The sequence below is a fragment of the Schistocerca nitens genome, chromosome 2 (genome assembly GCF_023898315.1).
Source record: "Schistocerca nitens isolate TAMUIC-IGC-003100 chromosome 2, iqSchNite1.1, whole genome shotgun sequence".
NCBI classification, from domain to species: Eukaryota; Metazoa; Arthropoda; class Insecta; order Orthoptera; family Acrididae; genus Schistocerca; species Schistocerca nitens.
Genome location: NC_064615.1, coordinates 795,157,305 through 795,185,117, shown reverse-complemented (window position 1 = coordinate 795,185,117; position 27,813 = coordinate 795,157,305). Strand labels below are relative to the sequence as shown.

General features: G+C 42.9%; 1 protein-coding gene across 11 annotated transcripts in view; it reads right to left on the bottom strand.

Annotated features, from left to right (window-relative positions):
• LOC126237049 (mitogen-activated protein kinase kinase kinase kinase 5) overlaps positions 1-27,813 on the bottom strand; it is a 312,327-nt gene that overhangs the window by 212,994 nt on the left and 71,520 nt on the right. For all 11 annotated transcript variants that reach the window (XM_049946813.1, XM_049946817.1, XM_049946814.1 and 8 more), the window contains exons 4-6: positions 23,859-23,962; positions 8,845-8,973; positions 8,525-8,706 (exon numbers count right to left, since the gene is read on the bottom strand). In XM_049946813.1, coding sequence (XP_049802770.1) covers positions 8,525-8,706; positions 8,845-8,973; positions 23,859-23,962 — 415 coding nt within the window. The remainder of the gene's footprint in view (positions 1-8,524; positions 8,707-8,844; positions 8,974-23,858; positions 23,963-27,813) is intronic.

Below are 27,813 nucleotides of genomic sequence, written 5' to 3'. Positions count from 1 at the left end.
CTAATTATCAAGACCTCACCTGGAAGAAGTTCTTCACTCACTCCTGCATCACTCCATTGACTCACACAACCAGTCTATCTCACAGGCCTTAATACAATGAAGAAGGGTGAAAGATGCTATAACCAGGATCAAAATGGGAATAAAGCCAGAGATGAGCTACAAGAAAAGCATAGGGAAATGTGACTGGCTGGGGGAGAAAAAAAAAGGCTAAGCCAGTTCCCCTGTTAACAGATCAAGAACAATGCCCTAAAATTTTAAGAAACAAGTTGGACAAATCACACAATCTTAAAACTCTCACCACATTTATTTGAACATTACTTAGTATAGAGAGCAAATCTGCCACTGCCCTCTGGCTGGAGAATATAACACAGTCTAATAAAATGTGGTGCACTGTGATCTGTGTGCCACAAACACCACACATTGGAGGATTCTCTCACCGGAGCAAGAAGCCATGCCTCATATGACTGTGGCTTATGCAAAGATGAGTAAGATGAGTAATCAGTCTCATCACTGTGACTAGAAAGAAGTATGGGACAGCCGCATTGTGGGCTTTACTAGATGGAGCTTATTGTCTATCCCTTCCAGCCATTCATCCTCCCATAGACGCAAGAGCCTATATCTCAACAGCGAGGTGATACAATGCGCGGAGATGGCACACTGAAGTCACTGAGGATAAGACTGGCCTCCATGGTTGCTACATCCACCATTTTGTTTCCCACAATAGCCATGTGGGCCGGTACCTAGCAGAAAGACACCACCTACCCCAGTTGCTGTAGTTGGAGAAGGGCGACCTGAATATTCTGGACTACTTTACATGCAGGGTACAAACATGGTAGAGAGTGAACTGAACTCATAGAATCAGAACAAATAAGGAATTTAGCTCTCAACGTGCACCTCATCCTCTCTAATGCTTAGAACATCACATATAATTCTGCATTGAAGGCAGTAAAGTCACGAGTCAGTTGGACCTTGAGGACACAATCAGGGAAAACAACAACAAAACTAATGGAGTCCTCTGCTTCAACTCATCCATAAAGACAGCTGTAGAGTTGTGGTGCTCAGTTAAAATGTCCTTAAATAGTGAATTAAAATATATGCAGGAGTGCAACCTCTCCTGTACTACACTAAGTCTAAAATTACCCCGTGCCTCTGCAGCAACGAGGGTGGCACACGGTTAAAACCTTGTACTTGGAGTTTTACTTCTTCCACACCAAGTGATTCCACCACATGCCGCACATGTATCCAAAATCGTCTTTTTGCTCATGGGTGAATGGAGAAGGGTTCCAGAGGCAGCCAAGCAACAATATGACATGCAGGTGAGTTCGGGCCTGCAAGGAATTTGCATACTTGATGCACCACGAGGAGTGGCCGTTGGACTGTAAGTGGCAGTTCATCAACCTCAGCACAGTATGGGGCTGGTCTTATAAGCACCTGTTGCCAGCCTAACCCCCTCTTGGTGGACAATTTTAATGATTTTCAGGTAAGAAGGCCTCACCGATCCATACATTGTGCACCCATGGTCTAGCCACGAACACATGAAAGCCCTATACAACTGGAGCACACGCAACCTGTCAACTCAAACAAGACCTGTGGCTAAGGTACGTTATAATATTCAGTGCCTTCAGGGTTCTGGCTTTCATGCCTTTCAGATGTGGCAACCGTGACGAACTGGAGTAAAAAATGAGACCCATAAGCCTCACTGAGTCTTTAAAACGTAGAAAGGTGACCCTGATATGCAAGTCAAGTAAATTCATATGCAAGTCAAGTAAATTAAAAATATGATGAGAATGATTAAAATGGACACACACACACACACACACACACACACACACTCTCTCTCTCTCTCTCTCTCTCTCTCTCTCTCTCTCTCTCTCTCTCTCTCTCTCTTTTACCTGCAGAGAACTGAAAACCCATCTTTGCAGCCCACTCCTCTAATCTCTGCACCCCAAGTTGCAACTGGCAAGTTGCTGTTGCAACACTGGAGGAGGAACAGAAAACAGCAACATCATCCACATATAAGGAGCATTGTACGAGACTCCTCACCACAGGCACGATACAGTTTAAGGCTATGGCAACGAGGGTACTTAAAATTCTGGCCTGAGGGACACTATTCTCCTGCTCAAAACAATCCGACAGCATGTCACCAATGCGAGACCTAAAAAGCTGCATAGACAGGAAATACCATCTGAAGATGAGGAGGTGGCCACGAAAGCCCAACTGATAAAGCTGCTCTAGTATACTGTGTCTCCAGTTAATGTCGTCCGCCTTACTGATGTCAACGAATACACTAAGACAGTGATGTTCATGAGAGAAAGCCCGCTGAACAGCCTCCCATGCCAAGGTCAGGCTGTCAACAGTGGACCAAAATCTCCAGAATCCACACTCAGAGTGACTAAGAAGTTGTCTGGTCTCTAACAACCAGACCAGATGACACTTAAACATTCACTCTAGGACTTTTCCGACACAGGTCATTAAGGCGATAGGCCAGTTAATTACTGGGGCAAAGCGCACATTCCCTGGTTTGAGGAGAGGGATCAAAATTGCTTTTACCAAGGAGTTGGGAAGATGACATGTCTGCCATAACAAATAAAGCATTCGAGCACGTTTTCCTTTGAAACTTCCTGGCAGATTAAAACTGTGTGCCCGACCGAGACTTGAACTCAGGACCTTTGCCTTTCGCGGGCAAGTGCTCTACCATCTGAGCTACCGAAGCACGACTCACGCCCGGTACTCACAGCTTTACTTCTGCCAGTATCTCGTCTCCCACCTTCCAAACTTTACAGAAGCTCTCCTGCGAACCTTGAACTTTGCGAAGGTGGGAGACGAGATACTGGCAGAAGTAAAGCTGTGAGTACCGGGCGTGAGTCGTGCTTCGGTAGCTCAGATGGTAGAGCACTTGCCCACGAAAGGCAAAGGTCCCGAGTTCGAGTCTCGGTCGGGCACACAGTTTTAATCTGCCAGGAAGTTTCATATCAGCGCACACTCCACTGCAGAATGAAAATCTCAATCAGGACTTCCTTTGATGGTGTAGGCAAATGTTGAAGCATGCAGTACTGGGCATTGTCGTGAGCAGGTGCAGCATCACAAGTCTGGGACAGTGCTGATTTCAACTTGCACACAGAGAAAGGGTAGTAGTTGAAAGAATCAGAATTTTTGGATCTGAAGTCTCTACAGTAACATGGTGGCGGCGAAACACTGTATCCTGGCTGGAATTGGCAGTAGTCTTTGAAAAATGCTCTGCTGTCATCTGAGCGGTGTCTCTGGACGTTGTTTGGGAACACCTCTTTTTCAGCACTACTGCTCTCGGTAAATGTCTGTGTTAATCAGAAGTCCTCACAATGGCTTCCCATACTTTTTTAGAACAAGTAGAATGGCTGACGGAGTCTACGAACGCTTGGCAGGACCTTTTCTTGCACTCCTTAGTTATGTGTCAAGCCTTGGCTCTCATGACCTGAAAGCCTGTGAGTATGTCTGCTGTTAGGCGGTACTTGAACTGTCAAAGAGCCGAGTGCCTGTCCTGAATTGCTGAGCGGCACTCACCAGTCCACCAAGGCTGCCTCCTAAGATAAACTGATGACTCTGAGATGGCAGTATGATGGATCACTTGTGTAATGTGGTCCACCCATACCTGGACACTGCTGTGGTATCCAAACACACACTGCTGGCTGAACAGCATCCAATTAGCCCTGCTGACTATCCATTTTGGTGGCTTCTGTTCAGGTAATGCTCCATCCAGTAGGTGAATGCAGAGAGGGAAGTGGTCACTGGAATGAAGGTCGTCAATGACATCCCAATGAACAAGAGTCAACAAGGACTGGACAGCGGAAAGAGGTTGTTGGCTGAGAATGACCCAGTAGCAGCACAGAACAGAGTCAGAATACCTGTGTTGATGATGCACTGGTCATGAGACATCATGAGGTTCTGCAAACCCTGACCCCAATGACAATGGGAGGTGGAGCCCCAAAGACGTGACGGGCAACGAAGTCTCCCAGTAGGAGAAATAGTTGGGAGATTTGCTCCATAATATCTGTGAGAGTCTAAGAGTCTATTCCATCTTGCGGGGGTAAATACAATGGGCAAACAGTGATCCTGTGTCATATACGAATTTCAACTGCAACTTCTTGCCGATCAGTAGCCACGGGGAGAGCAGGGTGCTGGTGTGCATTACCTCCAAACACAGCAACCCCTCCCTTGGTGGTTTCCACAGTTAGGTCTTCCTTGAGGTAGAGGGTATAGCCCTGTAGCACAGCGATGCCTGTATCTTTAAAACATGTTTCTTGTTAACACAAGTATAGAGAACGTACCTGTGCTTGTAGTCTCAGTTTCTCCACAAGTCCTGAACCCATTTATGTTCCACTGTAGTATGGAAGCCATTTCAGTGTGCAGTTTTAATTTACCCCTATCTTTGTGCTGGGGAGGTGAAGCACTTGTAGAGTGAAGGGGAGTGGAGGGGCTGCCTGGGTCCGATGACAAGGCATCTAACTCTATGATCTCCTCCTCATCAGTCAGACATACCAGAATGACATCTGGAGGTGTCCAGGATAACTTTCAACCTGAATGTCATCATCCTTTCCCCGCCCCCCTGTCCCTTCAAGGATGATTGGGAACGGGGTTGTTGAGAGGCACTCTGCTTCTCAATGCTCACTGCAAAAATGTTGCTGGTCTCTTCTGTCATAGTTGTCTGTATTGCTATGTCTTTACGTGTTTCGCTTTGGCACGTAAACATGCAAGTACAGGTGCTGGTGCTAGGCAGTGGTAGTTGGACATCGTCTATGTTAAAGTGTACACCATGTTCACCTTGGGAACAGATTTCTGCACCATCGGAAGTATACGATATGGTGAAGACAGGTTTTGTCACCTTATATTCTTTTAACTTCACCCTAGGAAAACTGATTAGTCATTTTTATTTCCTGTAATTTTCATTCCTCAGCAAAAACAGGGCTGTCTCAGGTCCAGACTGGGTAGCTCCCAGAGCAGTTAATGCAGTTCGCCAGAGACAGGCAGTCAGTCCCAGTGTCATGGGCTACCTTCCCACACTTCCCACACGTCGCTTCACCTCCACGACTCATCACTGTACAACCAAAATGTGGCATTTATAGCACCAGATAAGGATATGTATGTAATCCCTAACTGTTAGTTGGAAGAACCCTGCCATAATATGTTCAGGCAGCACTGGAGAATTAAAGGTGACAATGAAGGTGGTGGTCCTCTCAATTCCTCCATTACTCCTCCATGTCCTTTGCTCCACATCCACTATCGCCTGTGATGGCCGGTCTTGTTTCAGTTCCGTTACATCCATGTTCACGATATCATAGCTCGTAACCATACCCTTGCTTGAACTGAGGGTGGTGTGGATCTCTACAATGATGTCATGGTCACCCAATTTTTGTGACTTCCTAAGCAGTTCCACCTGCTTTGACTGGTTAGTTTTTAACCAACAAAGAATGACTATGCAACCACCTAATAGACTTTAAGGCACCAGCACGTCCTTCTAACACTTTATGAATGTAGAAGGGGGACACTTCTTCAAATATCCTCTCCTTCCTCTTAATCATTACAAACACATTTTGATTTACAGCTCCTTGGGCCCTGTTACTAAAGTCCAACTGATTATCAGGAGGGCTACCCTCTGCCGTTCATTTATATGAATGACCGTGAGTAAACACAGGTGATACACCCAACACGCTGGGAGGAGAAGAGGAAGATTTAAAGGGTTCTATCTTGGTCCCATGAGAAGCTAGGGAAATAATAGTCCACTCAGATGGAGCCCCTCATAACTGAGTATGCCTTACACAACTAAGGTGTGGCTGGCTGGTACCCTGTGTTTCCCACAAACAACTGTTGCACCTCAACAGCCATGCATCTCATCAGTGTGCAGCACACCTTGACATTTTTTTTTTCCTTTTTTCTAACAGAGGTTTGTACCATCCTTGGGATCCAGGTGATTAAGTCAATATCCCCATTCCCTGTGACACACCACATTCTACCACATTCCACACACGGTCTTTGCTGAAGCAGTTGTTGTTGTTTTGTTTTGTTTTAGGATGCAAAAACGACTAGGATCACAAGCGCGCATTTCAAAACTGTAGAACACGAAGACAAAGAGAGGAGTTAAAAATGATTACACTTCAATCCCAATCAATGGAAGAGTAAACAGCTAAAAACAGGGACATGGAGAAAGGTCTATGAAATACGCCATAGAGAAACGGAGGTCCCGAACTAAAAATTAAATGGCCATCACCATACTGCTATGGCAGATAAAAAGTTGACAGCCAGCACGTCGTTCACAAAAACGGCCGATTACTCAGACAGCAAACACAAATGAGAATGTAAGTGGTTAAAAAAAAAAGAAAAGGGCCTCCATCAGAAAATGGCAGACCGTCAAAAGTTGAGCACAATGGGCACAAAGTGGTGGGGGAGCACCACTTAACAATTGGTGATAGCTAAAAAGACAGTGCCCAATACGCAACCTCGTGGTGAGAGGGCTGAGAGAAGGTCATCAGAGCCTCTGGGATAGGCTTAATAACCCAGAGCTTGTTCCGATGCAGGAAGACCAGTGGTGATCCCAAAGTAACACCACCTGCTGACAGATGGCAACACAGAGATCACTGGAGGGAATGTAAGAACTAGTGGTCTGAGGTACGAGGACTGCAGACGTGGCAGCAGCATCAGCGGCCTTGTTTCCTGTCAGACCAATATGAGCATGAACTCACGTAAACATAACAGTGGCTCCATCAAGAGCCAGCAAGTGACAGCTTTCCTGGACCTATTGCACTAAGGGATGGGCAGTGCACAGCACACAGAGGGTTTCAAGGGCACTAAGAGAACCTGAGCAGATGGTGCAATTGAAAAGCCTGTGTTGCCGGATGTACTGTATGGCTTGATACAAGGCGAAGAGCTCTGCTGTAAATACTGAGCAGTGTTCCAGAAGCTAACACCGAAAACTGTCACCACCAATGAAGAAGGCACATCTGAAACCACAGTCAGTCCAAGAGCCACCAGTGCACACAAAGGTAGTATCATGAAGTTACATACAAAGGTCATGAAACAAAAGGTGACAAAGCACGGCTGGAGTACCGAAGTGAATGAAAGCCAAGGTGAGCACAGGCCGCTGCACAAAGCTAAGGTGGTAAAGGGTTCACACCTACTGAGAAAGGTGCAGGTAGCGTGAAGTTAAGTTGTCGGAGCAAGAGCCGAAAGTGAAGTCCAGGAGGTAATAGAGAAGAAGAACGTGCCACATACTGGTGATCAAAGGAGTCATTGAAGAAAGAGGCAAATGATGGGGGGCCATGCATGGCAGACTGACAGAATGCATATCTGACGAGAAGAAAGTCACGGCGATAGTACAGTGAATGGACAAGGGACTGACACAGATGGAGGAGGGTGTCTGACAACCCACACATACCTCGAAAACTCTGTCTTTCAAAAATTCCTGAAGGAATACGGCCTTGGAAGGTCCATGTATAGAGAGTACAGAGGATACCAGTCCTCCAGCAGGTGTTGTAGGCTTTCTCCAAGTTGAAAAACACTGCTACAGTCTGGTATTTCCACAGAAAACCATCCAGGATACGGGTGGATAAAGTGACAATTTGGTCAACTGCAGAATGGTGCGTTCAAAATCTACACTGTGCAGTGTTTCATAAATTGCGAGACTCGAGCCACCATACCAGCTGGGCACGAATCATACGTTCCATCACCTTGCAAACGCAGCTGGTGAGAAAAATGGGGCGTTAGCTAGAAGGAATGTGTTTGTCCTTACCAGGCTTAGGTATGGGTATGACAGCAGCTTAATGCCAGTGTCTGGGAAGCTTGCCCTCTGCCCAGAAGCAAGCCCAGAGCTTATGGCGGCAGAGGACTGGCAGCACTTACCAGTCCCCAGCACAGGAATGCTCGAGGTGCCAAGTCCATACCCAATAAACAAATGCTGAGCCCCTGACGGACCATTTTCAAGTGCTGAAGGTGTGAACAGGATAATAACTGTATAACAGGATAACAATTATATAATCATTGGCACCTACTGTGCTTGAAAATGGCTTGTAAGGCCAAAGTAGGCTAATCATGCAAGCTATAATTAACTGAATACTTGCATAAAACAAAAATACTTCAAAATGTCCTTTAACAATCTGGCAGGGGACATTTTAAAGTAACAGTCCTAATATTCACCTGAAAGAAAAAACTCAAATAAATCACGGGAAACCTAAATGAGGATGGCCCGGTGGGGATTTGAATCCTGAATGATCAAATGTAGCCACTGTGATCTTACCCAGAATTATAGAGCTGACATTTTACCTCAAGGTTGATAGTCAAATGTAAGATACAATTCTTCCAGTAATGAATAACACAATACAGACATAATGTTGAAACTAGGTACTGCACTACTATCAATTTTTTATTCTTTTCCTATAAAACAATATTTCTCTGAAATATTTTCAATTCAGAATCATGCATTCATGTATTTCAAATCTGTAATCATCTCCATATTAATAAGAAAAAATTAATTTAGAAGAATGAATATGCAACATACCATTTATCTCTGTCTTTTAAAGTTGGTGGTTTGAAACCACTTTTTGACATTAAGAACAAAGCCCGCATGGGATGCAGGTCAAACATGGGAGGCTGGAGCTCTGCCAACTCAATAGCAGTCACTCCAACTGCCCAAATATCACACAGCTGGTTGTATCCACCCTTTCTTTCCACAGCTGCAACCTATATTAGCAAATAAGGAAAGGATAAACTATGAGGTTGTGCAAGCGTATCAAACAAAAATGAAGAATCAAATTTGTCTGCTTAAAATAATTTATTTTAAACACAAATTAACAAAATCATTCCTTGTTTAATACCCACTTCTGGAGCCATCCAGTAGGGAGTCCCAATAAAAGATTTCCTTTTATTGATTGTAGCAGTTATTTGTGCTGAAACACCAAAATCAGCCAGTTTTACATCACCAGCTTCCGTTAGTAGAATATTGGCTCCCTTAAAAACAAAAACGCAACTTCAGAATAAGATTACATATATGAAAAGTATCTAACAGTATAAGAAAAGTAGCTAAGAGTATACCCAAATGTGATTATATATAGCACCTTAATTTGTATTAGAAATAATTCATGTCTGAAATTTTTCAACAAGCTGTACAGCTTTTCCTGTTTGTATAGAAGCAGCTACAGTTTTTTTTCATTATGTTACTTGGTAACGGTTTCTTTTGGTGATATCATCTTCACCTTACTACCAGGAAAATCAGAAGTCTTACACCTATTCCCTAAAAGGAAATAACAGGTCCACAATATTTTCTGCAAGCACTGTTCCACAGTTTCTAAATATTTGAAACATCATTACTAACCAATAAAGATCTGCTGTGATGTATTCTTAATTGTTGAGACTCATTTCAAATAGTGTATTATCTTCAGTTAACTTATACATATAATGAGACAAAAACTTAAATATGTCTGAAAGGTTGTACAAATAAATAATTAAGATCGTAAAACAATAAACTGGTTGCCAAGATCGCATGTACCAAAGCTCTGCATTAGGGAGGGAAAGGAGGAGGGGGTAGGGTAACTCACGTTACTTTTGTGGTGAGTGGCAGACAGTTTTGAACTCCCAAGAGAAATGATTCTGGGAACCCTTGCTACTAGAAAGTATCCATGAGTTTGGTTTGTGAACATTTACTTTTGTTTCTAGGGTGGGTAGGCATGTATAACCATGATTTTACAATATTGGATAAAATTTACAGAAAAAATGTTTAAAATGATAATTCATATTATGTTTCTAATGAAAACTCATTTCTCTTGTGACAGCTTGCCATTCCAATAAAGAAACAAGTATACAGAGTGTAATAACAATGTATTGCCAAGTTTTCATGAAACATTCCTCACACATACAGGAATAAAATGTGTTATATACATGTGGGTCCAGAAAACTTTTATTTCTATATTACTCTTGATAATCAGATTCCTCATGGGAAACACAAACAAACAGAATGAATTAGCATTCCGTAAGATGTTTTCTTACATAAAATGTTCAAAATATACTCTTGGTTACATTTGGTTAGACTATATAGTAAGTTACCATTCTTAGATTCATCGTCCAGTGTTTGTTGTTCTGATGGAATGAAGGTAAAAGCTGACATGTGACTCACTTCATTGCTTGTGTTGACATACAACAAACCTCAGTTCTCTACTAGCATCAAGCATGTACCATCAAATGTTGTGTGTTCATCATGGACTGTGCAAGAACTTAGCATCAACTGTTTACTGTTCATCAGGACTTGGTTTCCCATACACTGTAATAGAAGTGCACTCAAACGCGGAGTTGGCAGATGCTCATTTACTTTTTCGATTAGCAGACAATACCGGCACCCCAAAGATTGTATTGAGAGAGATTTCCAGAAAGATTCTGCCCAAACAGGAGGGCATTTGAAGCATGTGATCGCTGTCTTGGGGAGCATGGGTTGTTTAAGCCTACTACTCACAACTGGGGGAGGCCTAGATAGTGAACACCTCAAATCAGGAAAGAACTACTTCAAGCAACTGATTACCATCGTATTGTCAGCATAAGACAATTAGCTACAACAAGTAATGGTGACCACATGATCGTCTGGAGAGTGCTACATGAGAACCTGCTGTATCCATAACATGTACAGCATGTGCAGGCATGTCAGCAGCTGATTTTCCTGCATGGGTACACTTCTGTAAATGGTTCATTCAACAATATGTCAACCCTAATTTTGGTGCAAATGTGCTGTTCACAGATGAGGCTTCATTTCAACATGATCAGTAAGTAAATTTTCATTATCGGCCCATATGGCAGCTAAAAATCCTCATGAAACTGTGCAATCATGTCATCAACAAGGACTTTCAGTCAACACTTGTGTCAGCACTGTTGGTGACTGTTAGGGTGTCACATTCTTCCACCCAGGCACAATGGAGAAACTTACCATGCTTTTTTAGAGAATACTCTATCTGTCCTACTAGAACACGTACTTTTATGAATGACACAACATATTTACTTTGTGCACAACTGAGCTCCTCCTAACTTTAATATTAATGTTTGTAGACAATAACATTCTGCAATGAATGGATGGATAGAGCTGGGCCAATCCCTTGGTTTTCATGCTCTCTGAACCTAAATCCTCTATACTTTTATTTGTGTGGGTATTTGAAAGTTCTTGTGTACAGAACCCCAGTACAAGATGCACAGTCTTAGTGCCCATGTTGTGTAAGGCTGTGAAATAATATATAATTCTCCAGTGAAACATCAGCGCACCAGGAATTCAATGTGATGGTAGGCTGTTGCATGTACCCTTGTTAATGGATGGAATTTTGAACATTTCATCTGGTAAAATGTTTCATATTGTCCTGATACATTCTTTTCCTGTGTGGTTCTCTTGATCAATGTGTTGAGGAGATGTATAACCTGAGCTCCAATATGGAAATAAAGCATTTCTGGACCCATGTCTTCCTCTACATGTGTGGAATGCTTCCTGAAAGTTTGGTCATATGTTGTTCTTACACCCTCTATACAGTGTGGGCGAGAAGTCCCTATAACCCTTGTTTAGTATCAAATGTTTTATGTAGGGTACTTCTTATGTTGTTGCAGTCGAGTTTTAATCTGTAGTTATGACAGATGTGAGCTGTCATACTTGCACTACAGAGGAGCGTTTAGTGACTTGTGGGTGCACTAATGACATCACACAGGGCAGATAATGAGATAGATTATGGGAGCATTCCAGGAAAGATTTACCAAGGCTTCACAGCAAAAAGCAACATTTCTTGATTGGGAAAGATGTGTTTTTGCTTTTGGCAGTGTTAAAGATAGGCCATGGAGTGGACAGAAGAAGACATGAGGAGAAACATGTGCCAGAGTCTCTGCTTTGACTGAATGAGCTCCTAAGAAGTCAAGACGTAAACATGCTTCAGAACTCGGTATACCAAAGACAAGAATGCAGGATCACGAGAAAAAAGGTCTTAATGTCAGACTTTTTCAACCAACATTTATAGACAAGTTATTGGATACAGCCCAGAAGGAGCATGTGTCAGCATGCTGTGCTTTGTTGACTCAATTTCCAAATGCAGTGAACCATGCCAAGGTTAAGTTTGCAGATGAATGTGCCATTCACTGCAGCTCACATATTAAAATATTGTTGTTTGGGAAAAAGAGAATCTCATTACACAGTTAAAAAGGAATCTGCCTTATGTAAAGATATGGGCAGCAATGACATCACAGCATCTGCTTGGAATGTCCTTTTTTGAAGGGACTGTGAATGGTGTCAGCAACACCAGCTCCCTTGAAATTGTCACCAAGAAGTCCTGACCGCACCACACCTGACGACTCATTGTGGGAGCCATTAAGACATGTATCTGCACATTGTTATGCTACAAAAGAACAACTGCACACTGCTATTGAGGATTCATTTTCCTCTATAACACCATACATGCCCAAAAATATATCAAGAACAACATGGAGGTGTGTGGAAATGTGTTTACACCATGATGTGGAATAAACCGATATATGAGACACTTGATACATAAGTAAATACTTACAATAAAACAAATCAAATCAATTAGCATTCGATACTTGGGGGTACAGGGACTTCTTGTCCACCCTGTACAGATAATTAAAAAAAATTGTCTTTTTAAAAATTGAAGTATTTGCAAGGAAACCTATTGGACTGGACCCCTTTGCTTTTCTTCATTCTTACAGCATTAGAAGCTCAATGGCCAGACATGAATTTTCGAAAATGGTACAAAAACACTTGCAAGAAATCAATCACCTTTAAACATTATATGATTTCTAAGGTCTGTTAAGAGCAAAACATTTCCAGCTCAGCTCATTAACATAGTCACTAATAGCTGATCACATGAAAATGTGGGTAACCACAATAAATTAAAACTTTTTAGGATAAATTTCAGTCTCAGTTGTAAATACAGTTTTATTATGTTTCACCAATTCTGGCAAATTAATTTGTCATCTTCAGAAGCCTACAAAATTGGGGATATTATAAATCTTTAGACTTTGGCTATACATGTATGTGAAGTATAAAATGTACCGGGTGATCAAAAAGTCAGTATAAATTTGAAAACTTAATAAACCACGGAATAACGTAGATAGAGAGGTAAAAATTGACACACATGCTTGGAATGACTTGGGGTTTTATTAGAACAAAAAAAAGTTCACAAAATGACCGACAGATGGCGCTGGACAGCAAAATGTTAGTGACTGCGCATGACAATCATGTATAAAAGGAGCTGTAATGAGGGAGAGAATCAGATGTGCCAGCAGTCGCAGCATGTTGACGTTACCTGAAAAGGCGCTTTTAGTGAAGCTGTATTATCAGAATGGGGAATGTGCTAGTTCAGCGTTACGATCCTACTGCCATAGGAAGGGGATTCGAACGGGTAAAGGTCCGTTGACAAATGCAGCTGTGGCGAGAATGATTTCGAAGTTTGAAGCCATGGGTTGTTTAGACGATAGACCACGTAGTGGCCGACCGAGCACAAGGTGTAATGCTGCTGACATAGTTCAGGAAGAAATGGAGACTGTAGCGGGTTCGTCTATGCAGGGGGAAGTCAGCGCTCGTGCAGTCGCACGTCGCACCGGCATTCCATACACTACTATTTGGTTAGCACTTAGGCGTACCCTCCGATGCTATCCGTACAAAATCCATCGGCATTATGAACTGTTACCTGGTGATTTAGTGAAGCGGGGGGCATTTGCGGTGTGGGCATTTCAAAAGATGGCGGAAGATGACAATTGGTTGAGTAACGTGTTGTGGACCGACAAAGCTCATTTCACGCTCCGAAGATCTGTCAACGCCCACAACTGCAGAATTTGGGCTACTGGAAATCCTAAAACTGTCGTGGAAACTCCATTGCATGACGAGAAAGTCACAGTATGGGTTGGATTTACAACATCTACCGTTATCGGGCCTTTTTTCTTCAAGGAAATGCGTGATTCTGGTTTTGTAACTGCTACCGTGACGGGTGAGAGGTACACCGATATGTTACAGAATCGCATCATCCCCAGCCTGGCTGATAAACACCTGCTGGAATGTATGGTGTTTATGCAGGATGGCACTCCACCCCATATTGCTAGATGCGTGAAAGATCTCTTGCACGCGTCGTTTGGTAATGATCATGTGTTCAGCCGCCACTTTCGTCATGCTTGGCCTCCCAGGTCCCTAGACCTCAGTCCTTGCGATTATTGGCTTTGGGGTCACCTGAAGTCGCAAGTGTATTGTGATCGACCGACATCTCTAGGGATGCTGAAAGACAACATCCGACGTCAATGCCTCACCATAACTCCGGACATGCTTTACAGTGCTGTTCACAACATTATTCCTCGACTAGAGCTATTGTTGAGGAATGATGGTGGACATATTGAGCATTTCCTGTAAAGAACATCGTCTTTGCTTTGTTATGCTAATTATTGCTATTCTGATCAGATGAAGCGCCATCTGTCGGACATTTTTTGAACTTTTGTATTTTTTTGGTTCTAATAAAACCCCATGTCATTCCAAGCATGTGTGTCAATTTGTACCTCTCTATCTACATTATTCCATGATTTATTCAGTTTTCAAATTTATACTGACTTTTTGATCACCCGGCATAGTGCACAAACTTACTCAGTATTGGTCAAGCAGATGTCTATATCTTCTTTATAGAAGCATAATGTCATGATATGCCCAAAAATGTACATATTGTATGTGATTACTATAAACAGAGATTGACACACTGCAGTAACTACATCACATATATGTATATGTCAAGCTGTTGTGTCAGCAGTAAGGAACTAACAATTGAAGTTTATTCTGAAAAATATATACTACAGTTGCTGAAAATTACTGCCATGAATAAAATAATAAATTAAAATTTGGTGCAAAAGTGTGAAATATCAAAGAAGATATAAAATACTTTTTTCTTTATAGAGACTGAATAGTATTACTGCAGTAGCCATCAGAAAGATCGCGGGAGGCGCACATCGGCACGACGCGTCACAGACGGTAGTTGCCGCAAGTAGAGTCCCGTGCACCAGAGGGCACGCGAGAATTCGGTCGTGACCTCTGCCGGCGGAACAACAACAACAACAACTCAGGCAGCACAGGGGCGTGCCCATTCAGTTCACATCGGGCATGCCTAGGACACAGTCCCGGTCTACGCTAAGTGAAGTGCGACGTAAAACGTGAACAGTGTTACTACACAATTGGCGATGAGTAGGGTCGTTCTTTCGCGTGTTGCGTCGTCGTTCCGGTTTCGCGGCTTATCCACGGCATGGAGGATTTAGTGCGGGTTTTGGTTGAGCAGCAGACGGAGATCATGGAAACCATGAAACAAGTGCTTCTGGCATTGCTCTCCACGCAGTCTGCTCCGGCACCATTCCCTCCTCCCTTTCCCCCGTACGACGAGACGGCGGAGGATTAGGACGCATATGAACATCGCCTTCGGCAGCATTTCCAGGCGTTTCATGTTGCCGATGCGGAGGTGTGTCGTGCTCTTTTCTTGTCTTGGATATCTCCCTCGCTGTATCAAGTTTTGCGGCAGCTGGCGCCGTTGCAGGAACCCTCGTCCTTGTCTTTTGACGCATTGTGTTCATTGCTGTCTTCATATTATCGCCGCCACACGCATGTTGTGGCGGCTAGGGTCGAGTTCTATCAATGCAAGAAACAGCCGCATCAGTCTTACCGGGCGTGGGCCGCTACCCTGCGCGGTCTTAGTCGCAAGTGTAATTTTGTCACGGAGCAGTCACGGGAGTCGTATGCCCATATTATGGTACGCGACGTCATTGTTCGTTCGGCCCCTGATAGGGAGGTCCGGCAACGGACCCTGCATTTAGAAGACCCTTCGCTTGAGGAAGACCCTTCCCTTGAGGAAGTCCTGTCCATTGCTCAACTGTATGAAGTCTCTCAAGCCGCAGGTCAACAGCTGGAAGCGTGGAGCGATGCTGAGCCGGTTCAGGGCGGCGCGGCCGCGTCCACTGCATCCGGGGTGGACGACGTGCAAGCCATACAATCCGGACGTTACGGCCGGTCCCGCACAGCGCGTAAACAGAGTTCCGGCCGCCGGCCCCTGTTACCGTCCTGTGCGTCGTGCTATATACATCACGATCGGTCAGAGTGCCCCCAGCGTTGGGCCGTTTGTCGCAAATGTAATAAAAAAGGACACATTGCTAAAGTTTGCCGCTCGACCTCAAAAGAATCGAAGGAAGCAGTTACAGAGGACATGGACGTTGACATTCAGGAAGTTTCATCGGGCCAGGCTCCCGACGCATCGGCACACAAACTCTTTATCAAGGTGTCGGTTCAGTCGCGCCGATTACAACTGCAAGTAGATATGGGCGCGGCAGTTTCTTTGTTGAATACACAAACTTACTCTGACCTTGGGTTGCCCCCATTGGCGCCAGTTTACCGGCGTCTACGCGGTTATGGTAAACAGTTCATTCCCCTACTGGGTCAATTCACTACCGACGTGACTTACAAATCAGTCACTCGGCCTATTACTTTTATTGTTGTCAGTGATGCGAGCTCCGCTAACCTTTTTGGCTTGGATGCTTTTTAAGCTTTCGGTTTTTCTATCACTGACACCATACAGTTGGTCTCCAAAGACGTTCCCTATCAATCATTAGAATCTTTGATCACTGACTTTCCGGATATCTTTGAGGAGGGCCTGGGGCGTATTTCAGACTTTGAAGCTCACTTAACATTGAAGGCGTCGGCTCGCCCGCGTTTTCTTCATGCGAGGCAGATCCCCTTGGCTCTCCGCCCTCAGGTAAAAGAGGAGCTAGACCGGCTGACAGCCCTCGGGGTCGGTCTTCCCATTTCTTCTAGTGAGTGGGCTTCGCCTCTCGTTATTGTCAGGAAACCCTCGGGAAAATTACGTCTTTGTGGCAATTTCAAGGCCACGATTAATTTCCAATTGGTGGTGGACACCTATCCTTTGCCTCGTGCTGATGAATTGTGCTCCTCCGTGGCGGGAGGTCAATATTTTTCGAAAATCGATCTTTCGGAGGCTTATCATCAGATACCACTTGATGAGGACTCCAAACGGCTGGCGGTCGTCAACACCCATGTGGCCTTTACCAATACCAGCGGTTGGCCTTCGGAATATCCAGTGCCCCGGCGATATTCCAGCGTTATCTTGAGCACGTCACGTCGACAATCCCTCATTGTATTAATTACCTGGACGACATAATTGTCACGGGCCACAACACGAAGGAACACTTGCACAACCTTCGCACCCTCTTTCTCAAATTCAGGTCCGTGGGCTTGCATTGCAACCTGCGTAAGTCAAACTTCTTCCAACCATCCATTGAGTATGTGGGCTACACCATCTCTCGGCACGGCGTCCAGCCGCTAGGAAGTTTGGTCCAAGGTATTGTCGGCCTTCCTCGGCCCACTTCGCTGAAGGAGATACAAGCTTTTTTAGGCAAGATCGCCTATTACCACCGGTTCATTCCCAGGGCTTCCACCATAGCCCACCCCCTGTACTGCCTTCTGCGCAAGGGTGTTCCTTTTGATTGGTCGCCTGCATGCGAGCGAGCGTTCACCTCTTTGAAGGGCCTCCTCACGTCAGCGCCTTGTTTGGCTACTTTTGACCCCCATAAGCCATTGGTCCTGGCTACAGATGCTTCGCAGTATGGGGTGGGGGCGGTCCTGGCCCATCGCAACGCGGATGGTTCCGAGCAACCACTGGCGTTTGCGTCTAAAACTCTTAGTCCCGCGCAGGCCCATTACTCCCAGGTGGAAAAAGAGGCTTTGGCCATTGTCTACGCTGTTACCAAGTTCCACCCTTTCTTGTATGGCATGAAGTTTCAGTTAATCACTGACCATAAGCCGTTAATATCGTTATTTGGCCCCGCCTCTCAGATTCCGGATAGGGCGGCCCACAGACTACAGTGCTGGGCCTTGTTCCTCTCTAAGTACCATTATGACATTCATTTTCGCCCTACCGGACAGCATGCCAATGCCGACGCTCTTTCCCGTCTTCCGGTGGACCCGGATCCTAAGTTCGATCGAGAAGAGATTATGTGTTTTCATTTGGATGTGGCGTCCCGCCAAGTAGTTGATGGCTTACCAATCACTAGTTCTAGAGTTGCCAGGGAAACGGCAGCTGACCCGGTTCTCCGGCAAGTAGTTCGCCTCATTCAGCAGGGGTGGTCATCCTGACCTCCAGGCCGGGCCTCGGACCATCTTCGTAATTATTTTGTTCTCCGAGACCGCCTCTTGGTCTTGGAAGGAGTTCTCCTTCTAGCTACCAATGATACGGCTCCTCGCGTGGTCGTTCCTGTAAGTTTACGAAGGGAGGTTCTCACGTTATTACATGAGGGGCACTGGGGAGTTTCCCATACTAAAACCTTGGCTCGCAGACATGTGTACTGGCCCAGTATTGACAGAGAAATTGAGCACTTGGTGGCCGCCTGTTCCCAGTGTGCGATCCAACAGGCATCTCCCATGGCAGCGTTCTCTTCATGGCCACCTGCAACCCAAGCATGGAAACGTGTTCACATCGATTTTGGGGGCCCGTTTCTCAATGGCTTTTGGCTCATTGTCATTGATGCTTATTCCAGATTCCCATATGTGGTTCGCTGCTCCTCAACCACTTCAGAAGTTGCAATCCAGGCACTAGCAAAAATCTTTTCTGTGGAAGGTCTGCCAGTCACCCTGGTATCGGACAATGGACCTCAAATTATTTCGCAGACCTTCCAGGATTTTTGTAGGCGCTTCGGTATTCGGCACGTTTGCTCTCCCCCCTTTCATCCACAATCGAAAGGGGAAGCCGAGCGCATGGTGCGCACATTTAAGACGCAGATGAAAAAGTATGTGCATGAATTTCCTGCGGAGGAGGCATTGACATTTTTCCTGACGGCATACCGGATCACACCAATGGGAGAACGCAGCCCCGTAGAGCTCCTCCACGGGCGCCAACCTAGGACTCTACTGCACCTCCTCCGGCCTGGTCGTCGCCAGTCTTCGCAAAACGGAGTACCTGGCTTTCCACCGGGTATGTCGGTCTGGGCACGTGGGTTTGGTCGCAATCCACGTTGGATACCGGCAGTGGTCCTGCGCCGAAATGGCCGCTGGCTCTATACCTTGCAGGCGGGGGACCGGGAGGTACGTCGTCACCACAATCAGCTATGTCCACGTTTGGGCACCCACTCTCTGACCCCTCGAACACCGGCTTCCCCATTGCCGGCACCCGTTTTGGTTTCTCAGGGGACGTTACCGCCTCTCCCCGCTGTGACTCCGCCGCACTGCGATGGTTCTCAGCCTTGGCAGCCTCCAGTAGCTCCAGCACCGGCATCGCCATCATTAGAGACGCACGAGCCGGCCCCTCTCGCAGACCCGGTTTCTCAGGAGGCTGGTTCACCTGTGCTCGTCCCTTCCCCATCATCCCCACCACTGGGTCTTGCCCCTCCCGAGTGGACCAGGATCCGGAGTTCGACGGCTTGTCTCCCATTCTGTCCCGGGCTCCGGTGGTGGGACGACGAGGGCCTCTTCGTGTGGGTCACTTCCAGCCGTATTCGAAGGTTCTGGCTTCAGGGTTGGCAGATCCCCTCGACTCCAGCCTTCCGATGGACGTGGAGGTCATCGCTCCTGCCTGACGCTCCACCTTCCGATGCAGTGGATCACAGTGGCATCACCCCCCGAAGGAGGAGGAGTGCAGTAGCCATCAGAAAGATCGCGGGAGGCGCACATCGGCATGGCGCGTCACGGAAGGTAGTTGCCGCAACTAAAGTCCCGTCCACCAGACGGCACGCAAGAATTCGGTCGCGACCTCTGCTGGCGGAACAACAACAACAACAACTCAGGCAGCACGGGCCGTGCCCATTCAGTTCACATCGGGCATGCCTAGGACACAGTCCCGGTCTATGCTAAGTGAAGTGCGACGTAAAACGTGAACAGTGTTACTACAATTACTGACATATATAACATTTTCCATTTATAATAAGGCACTTCATATGCCTATATCAAATTTTAGTTTATTTTTTGTACAAGTAGTACTTGAAAATAAAAAGATGTCACTTTTTATTAAAAGCTATAATAAAATATTTGTTCATTCACATTTCCATTTGTTAATAAATATAGAATTTAAACAAAAGTAAAAAATACAGTTACTATAAGTGAGAGTCGAACCAGAGACTATATTACATGTCCGCACACAGACCTTACAGTCCTATAAGTGCAAACAAAATCTGAAAGGACAGATCAGTCCAGAAGGTCCCCTTGTTAGATAAATATCACAAATATTTTGAACTCAAATGAGATCAGATATTTTCAAAGTTCAAACTAAAAATGTTTGTATCTTTAACGAAAGAAACAAATCACAACGGACTTTATTCCCTTCAAAGGGTTACCCGATGTGCCCCAAAAGCTGAAAAGTGAAAATAGGACAGGGAACTACAGTGATAAAATCATATACTTTCAGTTTAAAAAATTATTTTTTTAATAACTCGTAGAACACTTAAATACGTGAACTTAACCACTGCTATTGATAAATATTATTTGTGAAAGCGAAAGTGGAAATCATAGACACTTTGTTTTCAAAAACACACACTAGCACACCAAAAAACCAGTTTCAGCAACTCAATACTTCTTGTTTTAATTTAATATACAATTGTAACAAGTTATGAATTACTGATTGTGGTCACTCAACAATGTACACAAAAAGCTAGAAGTTGGGATTTTGAAATGGTTTGAAAATGAACAAGAATGGGAGAAAGCAATGACCAAAAGGAACTACAGCAAAACAAAGAACTGTCGAGTTGACACGAAGAATGAGTGACCATGCAAAAATGAATGAGACCAGCCAAATGAGACAAAGACAGATGAGATCGACCTGAAGTGAATGGTGGACAACTGTTCCTTAGAAGTCATTCCTCAGTCCTTTCATTCTGTTTAGCGAATGGTGGATAACTGATCATTAAAATCTGTCCTCAGTCCTTCTGTTCCTTCCTCTAATACATGGGGAGACGCATAACAGTTTTTCAGTATACTTGTAATCATTTGCACACACAATTCAAATTTCAGAACCTATTGGATACCACCTTGCAATATTCACACAGAAACATTGTGCAGTGCAGCATATGTACCTTCTGAAACCAATGCCTGAAGAAATGTCCTCACAATTAAATTTGTATTGTGAACCGGATACATTAAAAAGCCTCTGGTAAAAAGAAGCACAATAACTGTGATGTCCAAATATTTTCACTCACTTAAAACCTTAAGGAAACAGATGTACTGCCACTTTGAGAGCTGTCACTCCTGCATGCACCATGTGAGTGCATCTACCAATCTGTTGTTCACACATCAGGAAAAAAAACTAGTACGTCACGAATAGTTTTATACATAAATATTGAACCAAAGCTTGTCAGGACTTACATTTACCAAGAAAAAACAAAACAAATCTCTAATCAGTATTTTCTATCAGCGAATAAAATTGTAAAACAATTACTAAAATACATCTATTTAGAAAGACAGTTCACATAAACTTCTTAAGTAATGCATACTGTGTAATTGAAGATTACTTACAAGACTCAGAGAAAGGGTTAATAATGAAGGAACTACAGCACATATTGTCACTTTACACTACATGATCACAATGTAAAGTTAAAAAAAAAAATAGTGCCAAGATCTATAGGCCTGATAGTAATGCTTTGTCAGCCTCCTGAACTCAACATCTCACTCGTTATTGGGGGACGCTACCTCAGTTTACCAGATATGCATGGGACATGGCATGTTCCCACACCCGGAGCCAGTTTTTTGAGCAGACTGAAGGAAGTGCAAGAGACATAGCAAAATATTTGTGGTCCTGGAGTCACCAGCAGTGTCCATAGCATATGACTTTGTTTTATATACTAAGTTATCCTGTGTAACTTGTGTACAGTCAATAGAACATCATACAATAGGGACCAACCAAATAAGGTGGTGCATTTGTTAAGACACTAACCTCACATTCAAGAGGATGGAGTTTGTTCTATCCAGTCATCCTGAATTAAGTTTCTTGAGGGGTTTTCTAAATCAGTTCAGGCAAATGCTGAGTTAGTTCCTTCAGTAAGGCCACGGCCGACCACCTGTCCCATCCTTGTAAAAACACACTTACGAATTCTAGGTGTGTGTATATTTGAGATATTTAATTACACTGTTTTAAAATGACAAGTCCTTTATCATTTGAGATAACCCCTGAATAAATAAATAACATACGCTCCCAGGGCGGCTGCAGTCTTCTAGGCAGATGAAAATTTTGTAACAAATACAGTCTTAATAAGTATATTGCCGATATGGCCAAATGTAAAATTATTCTTCATCCAAGAGAATTATTTGATTCAACTGACAAACATACATATCCTTCAACCTGTGAGACTAATTCATTAATCATCTACAGATGTAGTTATTTTTATGTGTTGCTATGAATTTAGATATACTCTGGCCTGCTTAAAAAAAAAAAAAAAAAAAAACCACCATCACTGCTGAAACAGTACACTGCATTCAAACGAGGGTTTTCTCCCATCATAGAGTTGAGTTTTAGAAAAAAAGACATATGGGCTGGCCAGCACTAACTTTCAGAAAGGACAACTCATAGTGCAGCAAATACACGTATGAAAATAAATGGAATCAATATACTTCTATGCAATACAATATTCATTTTGATTTTAGTAATTAATCAATTGAAGAACTACTGAATTAATATTTGCAAGGCTACTACATTGTGCAATTTCAAGCTTATCTTGTGTCTTAAACTGATATTCAATGGCTGACTGTGTCTTGGTGAACGAAACTTGTGTCCATCTAAGAGTACTAAAATGACTTCCAGAAATTATTCATTATCTTGAAGATAATATTATTAATTCTGTGTGGCTCACAGACCTGGTGCTTGTGTTTCTATTGGACACCACTTCGGTAACTTGGATGCCCCTCACCTAAATACCTACTGGGGAAAGGGGACCAACAGTTTAATGTGGATTCTGAACCACATGTCATTCATTACAAATCTTCACATCCCTGTGAGGTGAATGCTTGGTTATGTGCAGACAGAAGTATTCCGTGGACCAACTGAGATTCAATCCCATGACCTTTCGGTTTCCAGGAATGTGCTTTACCAACAGACCACCAGGCCTGACTATCTGGCAGATAAATGTACTTGTTTAATAACTGGCTATGTATTCTTCAATTTATATACCCAGTATTTTAATACAAGTCTATGAGGTTTCTAGCAATTATGGAATTTTCATGGTTCTAAGTTTCATTTACTCTTGCACGCTAGGTAAAATTCAAAATAGTAAACAGAACGTTAGACAGAAGGAGAAACAGAAACAGCAAATTGTTAATAGAAGTAAATATGACAATGGACAATTCTGAATGAAATACAAGGGACTCAGCAAATATGAAAATGTGTATGAGGTGGGAAGGGGGATGCAGGTGTGGAAGTGGATGTATGTTTTGGTGCATGCACCTGCTCTGAACAAGGGTGTGAATTCCAAAGCTGAACTAAAACATTCTTGGTACAGAGGAGATGCCAAATCACAGACAGGCACAATGAAAAGACTGCTATACATTTTAACTTTCAGCTACAAGGCATTCTTCTGAAGTGAAAAAACACCCACATCCACACAAGCACAACTCGCATGCAATAACTACTGTCTCTGGCCGATGTGACCAACTGAGTCAAGAAGAAGGTCTTTAGGCTGAAAGCTAAAATGTATAGCAGTCTTTTATTGTGCTTCTTTGATATTCAATGTCTCCTCTATATGGTGAGAAGCAATACACCCTTTTGATAATACTGTTAATAAAGTATGAATAAATTTCAATTTAGTGTTACACAATAATCCAAACAGGGTTTCATTAACTTAAAATACAATTAAAATAATACCTTAATATCTCTATGCATTTTCCCCATGCTGTGCAGGTAAGCAAGACCATGTAAGGTTTCCCTGCACATATATGCTATCTGCTGTTCAGTAAGTGGCCCTGTAACTAAGAAGGCATTTATAACATTATTAATTCAACATACATGACAGTACTTTAAGAAAACATGAAATAAATGGCAGAGCAATATTCTTAGAAATGCCCTATGTGTAGCTCAGGACAATGAGTTAGTTACTGTTTTCTGTTTTATCTTTCACTGCTTTTTTCATTGACTTTCATACAAATTTCAAATCATGGAAGGAGTAACCACTCACTGTACAGATGAGGCACTGAGTGGCTTACAGGCATAGTTGGGATGCAGCTGCAGTTTCAGAACAATGTAAGTGGCCTGGACCACATGTGTGTGTGTGAGTGTGTGTGTGTGTGGTTCCACCCCCCACCCCCCCGTATTACACGCGGTGTTTGAAAAGTCCGTGCAAAGTCCTAGAGATGGCGTATCGAGGTCATGTTAAGAAAGTAGCATCTCTGGAAAGAACACACACCAAGTTTCAGCCATATAGGTCTATTTCTTTGTGTTTGGCATTCGTGTGAATCAAGGAAGTCGAGTGATTGTCAAAAAATGGATGAAGAAGAATTTCGTGTGGTGATTAAACATTACATTATGAAATGCAAAACGCCTCAGGAGACTACAGAGAAGCTTGATAAACATTAGGATGACCCTGCACCTTCGATTAGAAACTCTGCACCTCTGATTAGAACAGTTTATAAGTGGTTTCAAAATTTTTGGAGACGCCATATGGGCACAATTGATGCTGAACGTTCTGGATGCCCTGTGGAGGTTATGACTCCAGAAATCATTGATAAAATCCACGATATGGTGATGGATGACAAAAGAGTTAAGGTGGGCGAGATTACTAGTGCTGTGGGCATCTCGAATAAACGGGTACATAAAATTTTGCATAAACATTTGGACATGAGAAAGCTACCCGCAAGATGGGTTCCGCGATTGCTCATGCTTGACCAAAAACGGAATCGTGTGAAGTGTTGCAAGGATGGTTTGCAGCTGTTCAGGAAGAATCCGCAGGACTTTAAGCATCATTTCATCACTGTGGATGAAACATGGATACATTACTATACTCCTGAGACCGAACAGCAATCTAAACAATGGGTTACCAAGGGAGAATTTGCACCAAAAAAGGCAAAGACCATTCCTTCAGCTGGAAAGGTGATGGCGACTGTCTTTTGGGATTCGCAAGCGATAACCCTCATTGACTATGTGGAAAAGGGTAAAACTATATTATTCACCATTATTGGACCATTTGAAAACCAAGCTGCAAGAATAACGCCGGCGATTGGACCTCAAAAATGTTATTTTCCATCAAGACAATGCACCAGCACACACCTCAGCATATGTGGCCGCAAAATTAATGGAAATAGGATTCCAACTCGTTTCACATCCCCCCTATTCTTCAGACTTGACTTGCTCGGACTACTATTTGTTTCCCAATTTGAAGAAATGGCTGATTTTATTCAAACGAGGAGGTGATTGCAGCAACTAATAGCTATTTTGCAGACTCGGACAATTGCTATTATTCGGAAGGGATCAACAAATTAGCACAGCGTTGGACGAAGTGTATAAGTCTAAAAGGAGACTATGTCAAAAAATAAAGAAGGTTTACCCCAAATATGTAAGTAGTTTTTATTTTTGCACAGACTTTTCAAATGCCCCTCATAGATACGTGTGATGGGAAATACTGTCTGCAAGTTTGGAAACAATTTCAGTCTTATTTATGGGCCCATCAATCATTCAACGTCTAAACTATACAGTGAATGATTACCTTTACCCACCCTATTATTTGAATTCAATACCAGGACTTTTCAGCATAATATTCATACAAGTTTAACATACTCACTACCTTAATTTTTATTCAACTGAATCTCTGAGACAATAATATAAGATAACAATATTTCATAAGATATTCATAATTTAAAAACACAGAATAAAAATCAGAACAACAAAACTTTGCAATATGTAATTCCAGAACTAAAATATGAAAGGACTTCAAATAGTAAGTTACACATTATTACGGCAGACCAAGTAACTTTTACTGAATGCTGGACTACACTTCCAAGTGACACAGACACGATATTATTTTTCAATACATTCCACATAGACTCTGTAAAGAGCAGTCGGAACATTCTACCAGTCACTTAATTCCATGATGACAGAAATCTGCTCTTTGATCACAGAGCCACTCGGCAACCACTGTGTGAACATCAAAATCATCAGAAAATCTGAAATTTTTGCGAATTAGTTCCTCATTTGTCTGGTCGTTGATGTCTGCAGTCGAAGTTGATGGCCTTCGTTCCCAATCAGCGTCACCCACACATGTGCACAGCCTTAGTCAAATTGCCGGCACCATTTCATTACAGTAGCATGTGACACTGCATTTGGTCAATATACTACCAGAATTTCATGGTGAATCTGAGTGCAATTTAGACATTTTTGCCTAGAAGAATTGAACTTAAACTCTGAACTATGTTTCCAGTTACTGCATCATTTCACTCCCACTCTGGGATGCACCTTCTATCCATACTGCAGCAGAACTATGTCTGCAGGAAACCCAGAACATGTAATCTCTTCTGTCAATGTGCCACTTTTGTTGCAAAATGTCTTCTGGCAGGACGACATGTGTAACTTACTTTTGATGTACCCTTGTAACGATGAAAACAATATAAATAATATTTAACACACTATAATAATAATAATAATAATAATAATAATAATAATAATAATACTCTTACTCAGTAAAATAATATTTGTCCTAAAGTGCAAAACAGGTGTCTGTCTCAGGTTCAACCTTATTAGCTGATGTGAATTTTTGTTTGCCTAGTAATTTCTTCAGGTTTCAGAGCATAAAGTAATCCTGGGAATCAAATACACTGCAAATGCAGAAGTCTTCAAGTTGTACACCCACAATATGCAGTGTATATTAGAGGGTACTATCATAGTGAACTGTGAACATTTAGTCTAAACGGTATTTTTCATATCATCTGGTAGTGTAACATAACAATCTCTGATGATGGTTCTGCTCTTGCTAAGGTAAACTTTTGTCTTTTGCAGGTTTAAACAATCATGAGTACTATTCACAACAAGTGTTCCAAATGATGGTTACCAGTATCCATCAAGTACAAACTTTGAAATACCCGAAACTTTGCGCAACATATGGTGGACACACGGTATACCACAATATTTGCAACAGCAATAAGCACACATACCTCCACTGTTATGTGTCAATACACCCTGCAATTTTTTGCCAAATCTCAATCCCCATCTTCATTGGCTTCTTGTATGTTCTTAAATTTAGGAGTCTACTTTTTAACCATTGAAAATGAAGGGGAAGAATCCTTTCACTTCAAATCCAACTCCTTTTTTGTAGTTACTTCCTTCAAAGATGAACTTTCATCACAGTTAGTAAATAAATTTTATCTGTTTTTCATTATACAGGATGTCCCAAGATGAATGGTCAATTTTCACAGATATGACAGGAATGATCATTCGAAGCAAATTGTTTACTAAACATAGGCTCTAAAGTGCATACCTTAAGAGCTATGAGCACTACTACATCTTCGATACTGTGCGACAAATCTCTTCTACTCCGAGCTCTTTGCTTTCTTTATTTTTGGAGGTGATAGTATCGATCAAAACAAGGAAAAAAGTGCAGTTAACATGGACTCCAAAATTTGTACCTTACGAGCAAGGAGCACTTGTTCATCTTTACTACTGTGAAACCTCTTCTGCTGAACGAGTTCTCATAGCTCAGGTATGAGTTTCAGAGCAATTTTTTCTTGTTTTGGTCCCAAAATATGGAAACCAAAGAGCTTACAGTAGGAGAGATTTGTTTCACAGCATCGAGATAAAGAAGGGCTCATACCTCTTATCTCTTTCCAATTTAATT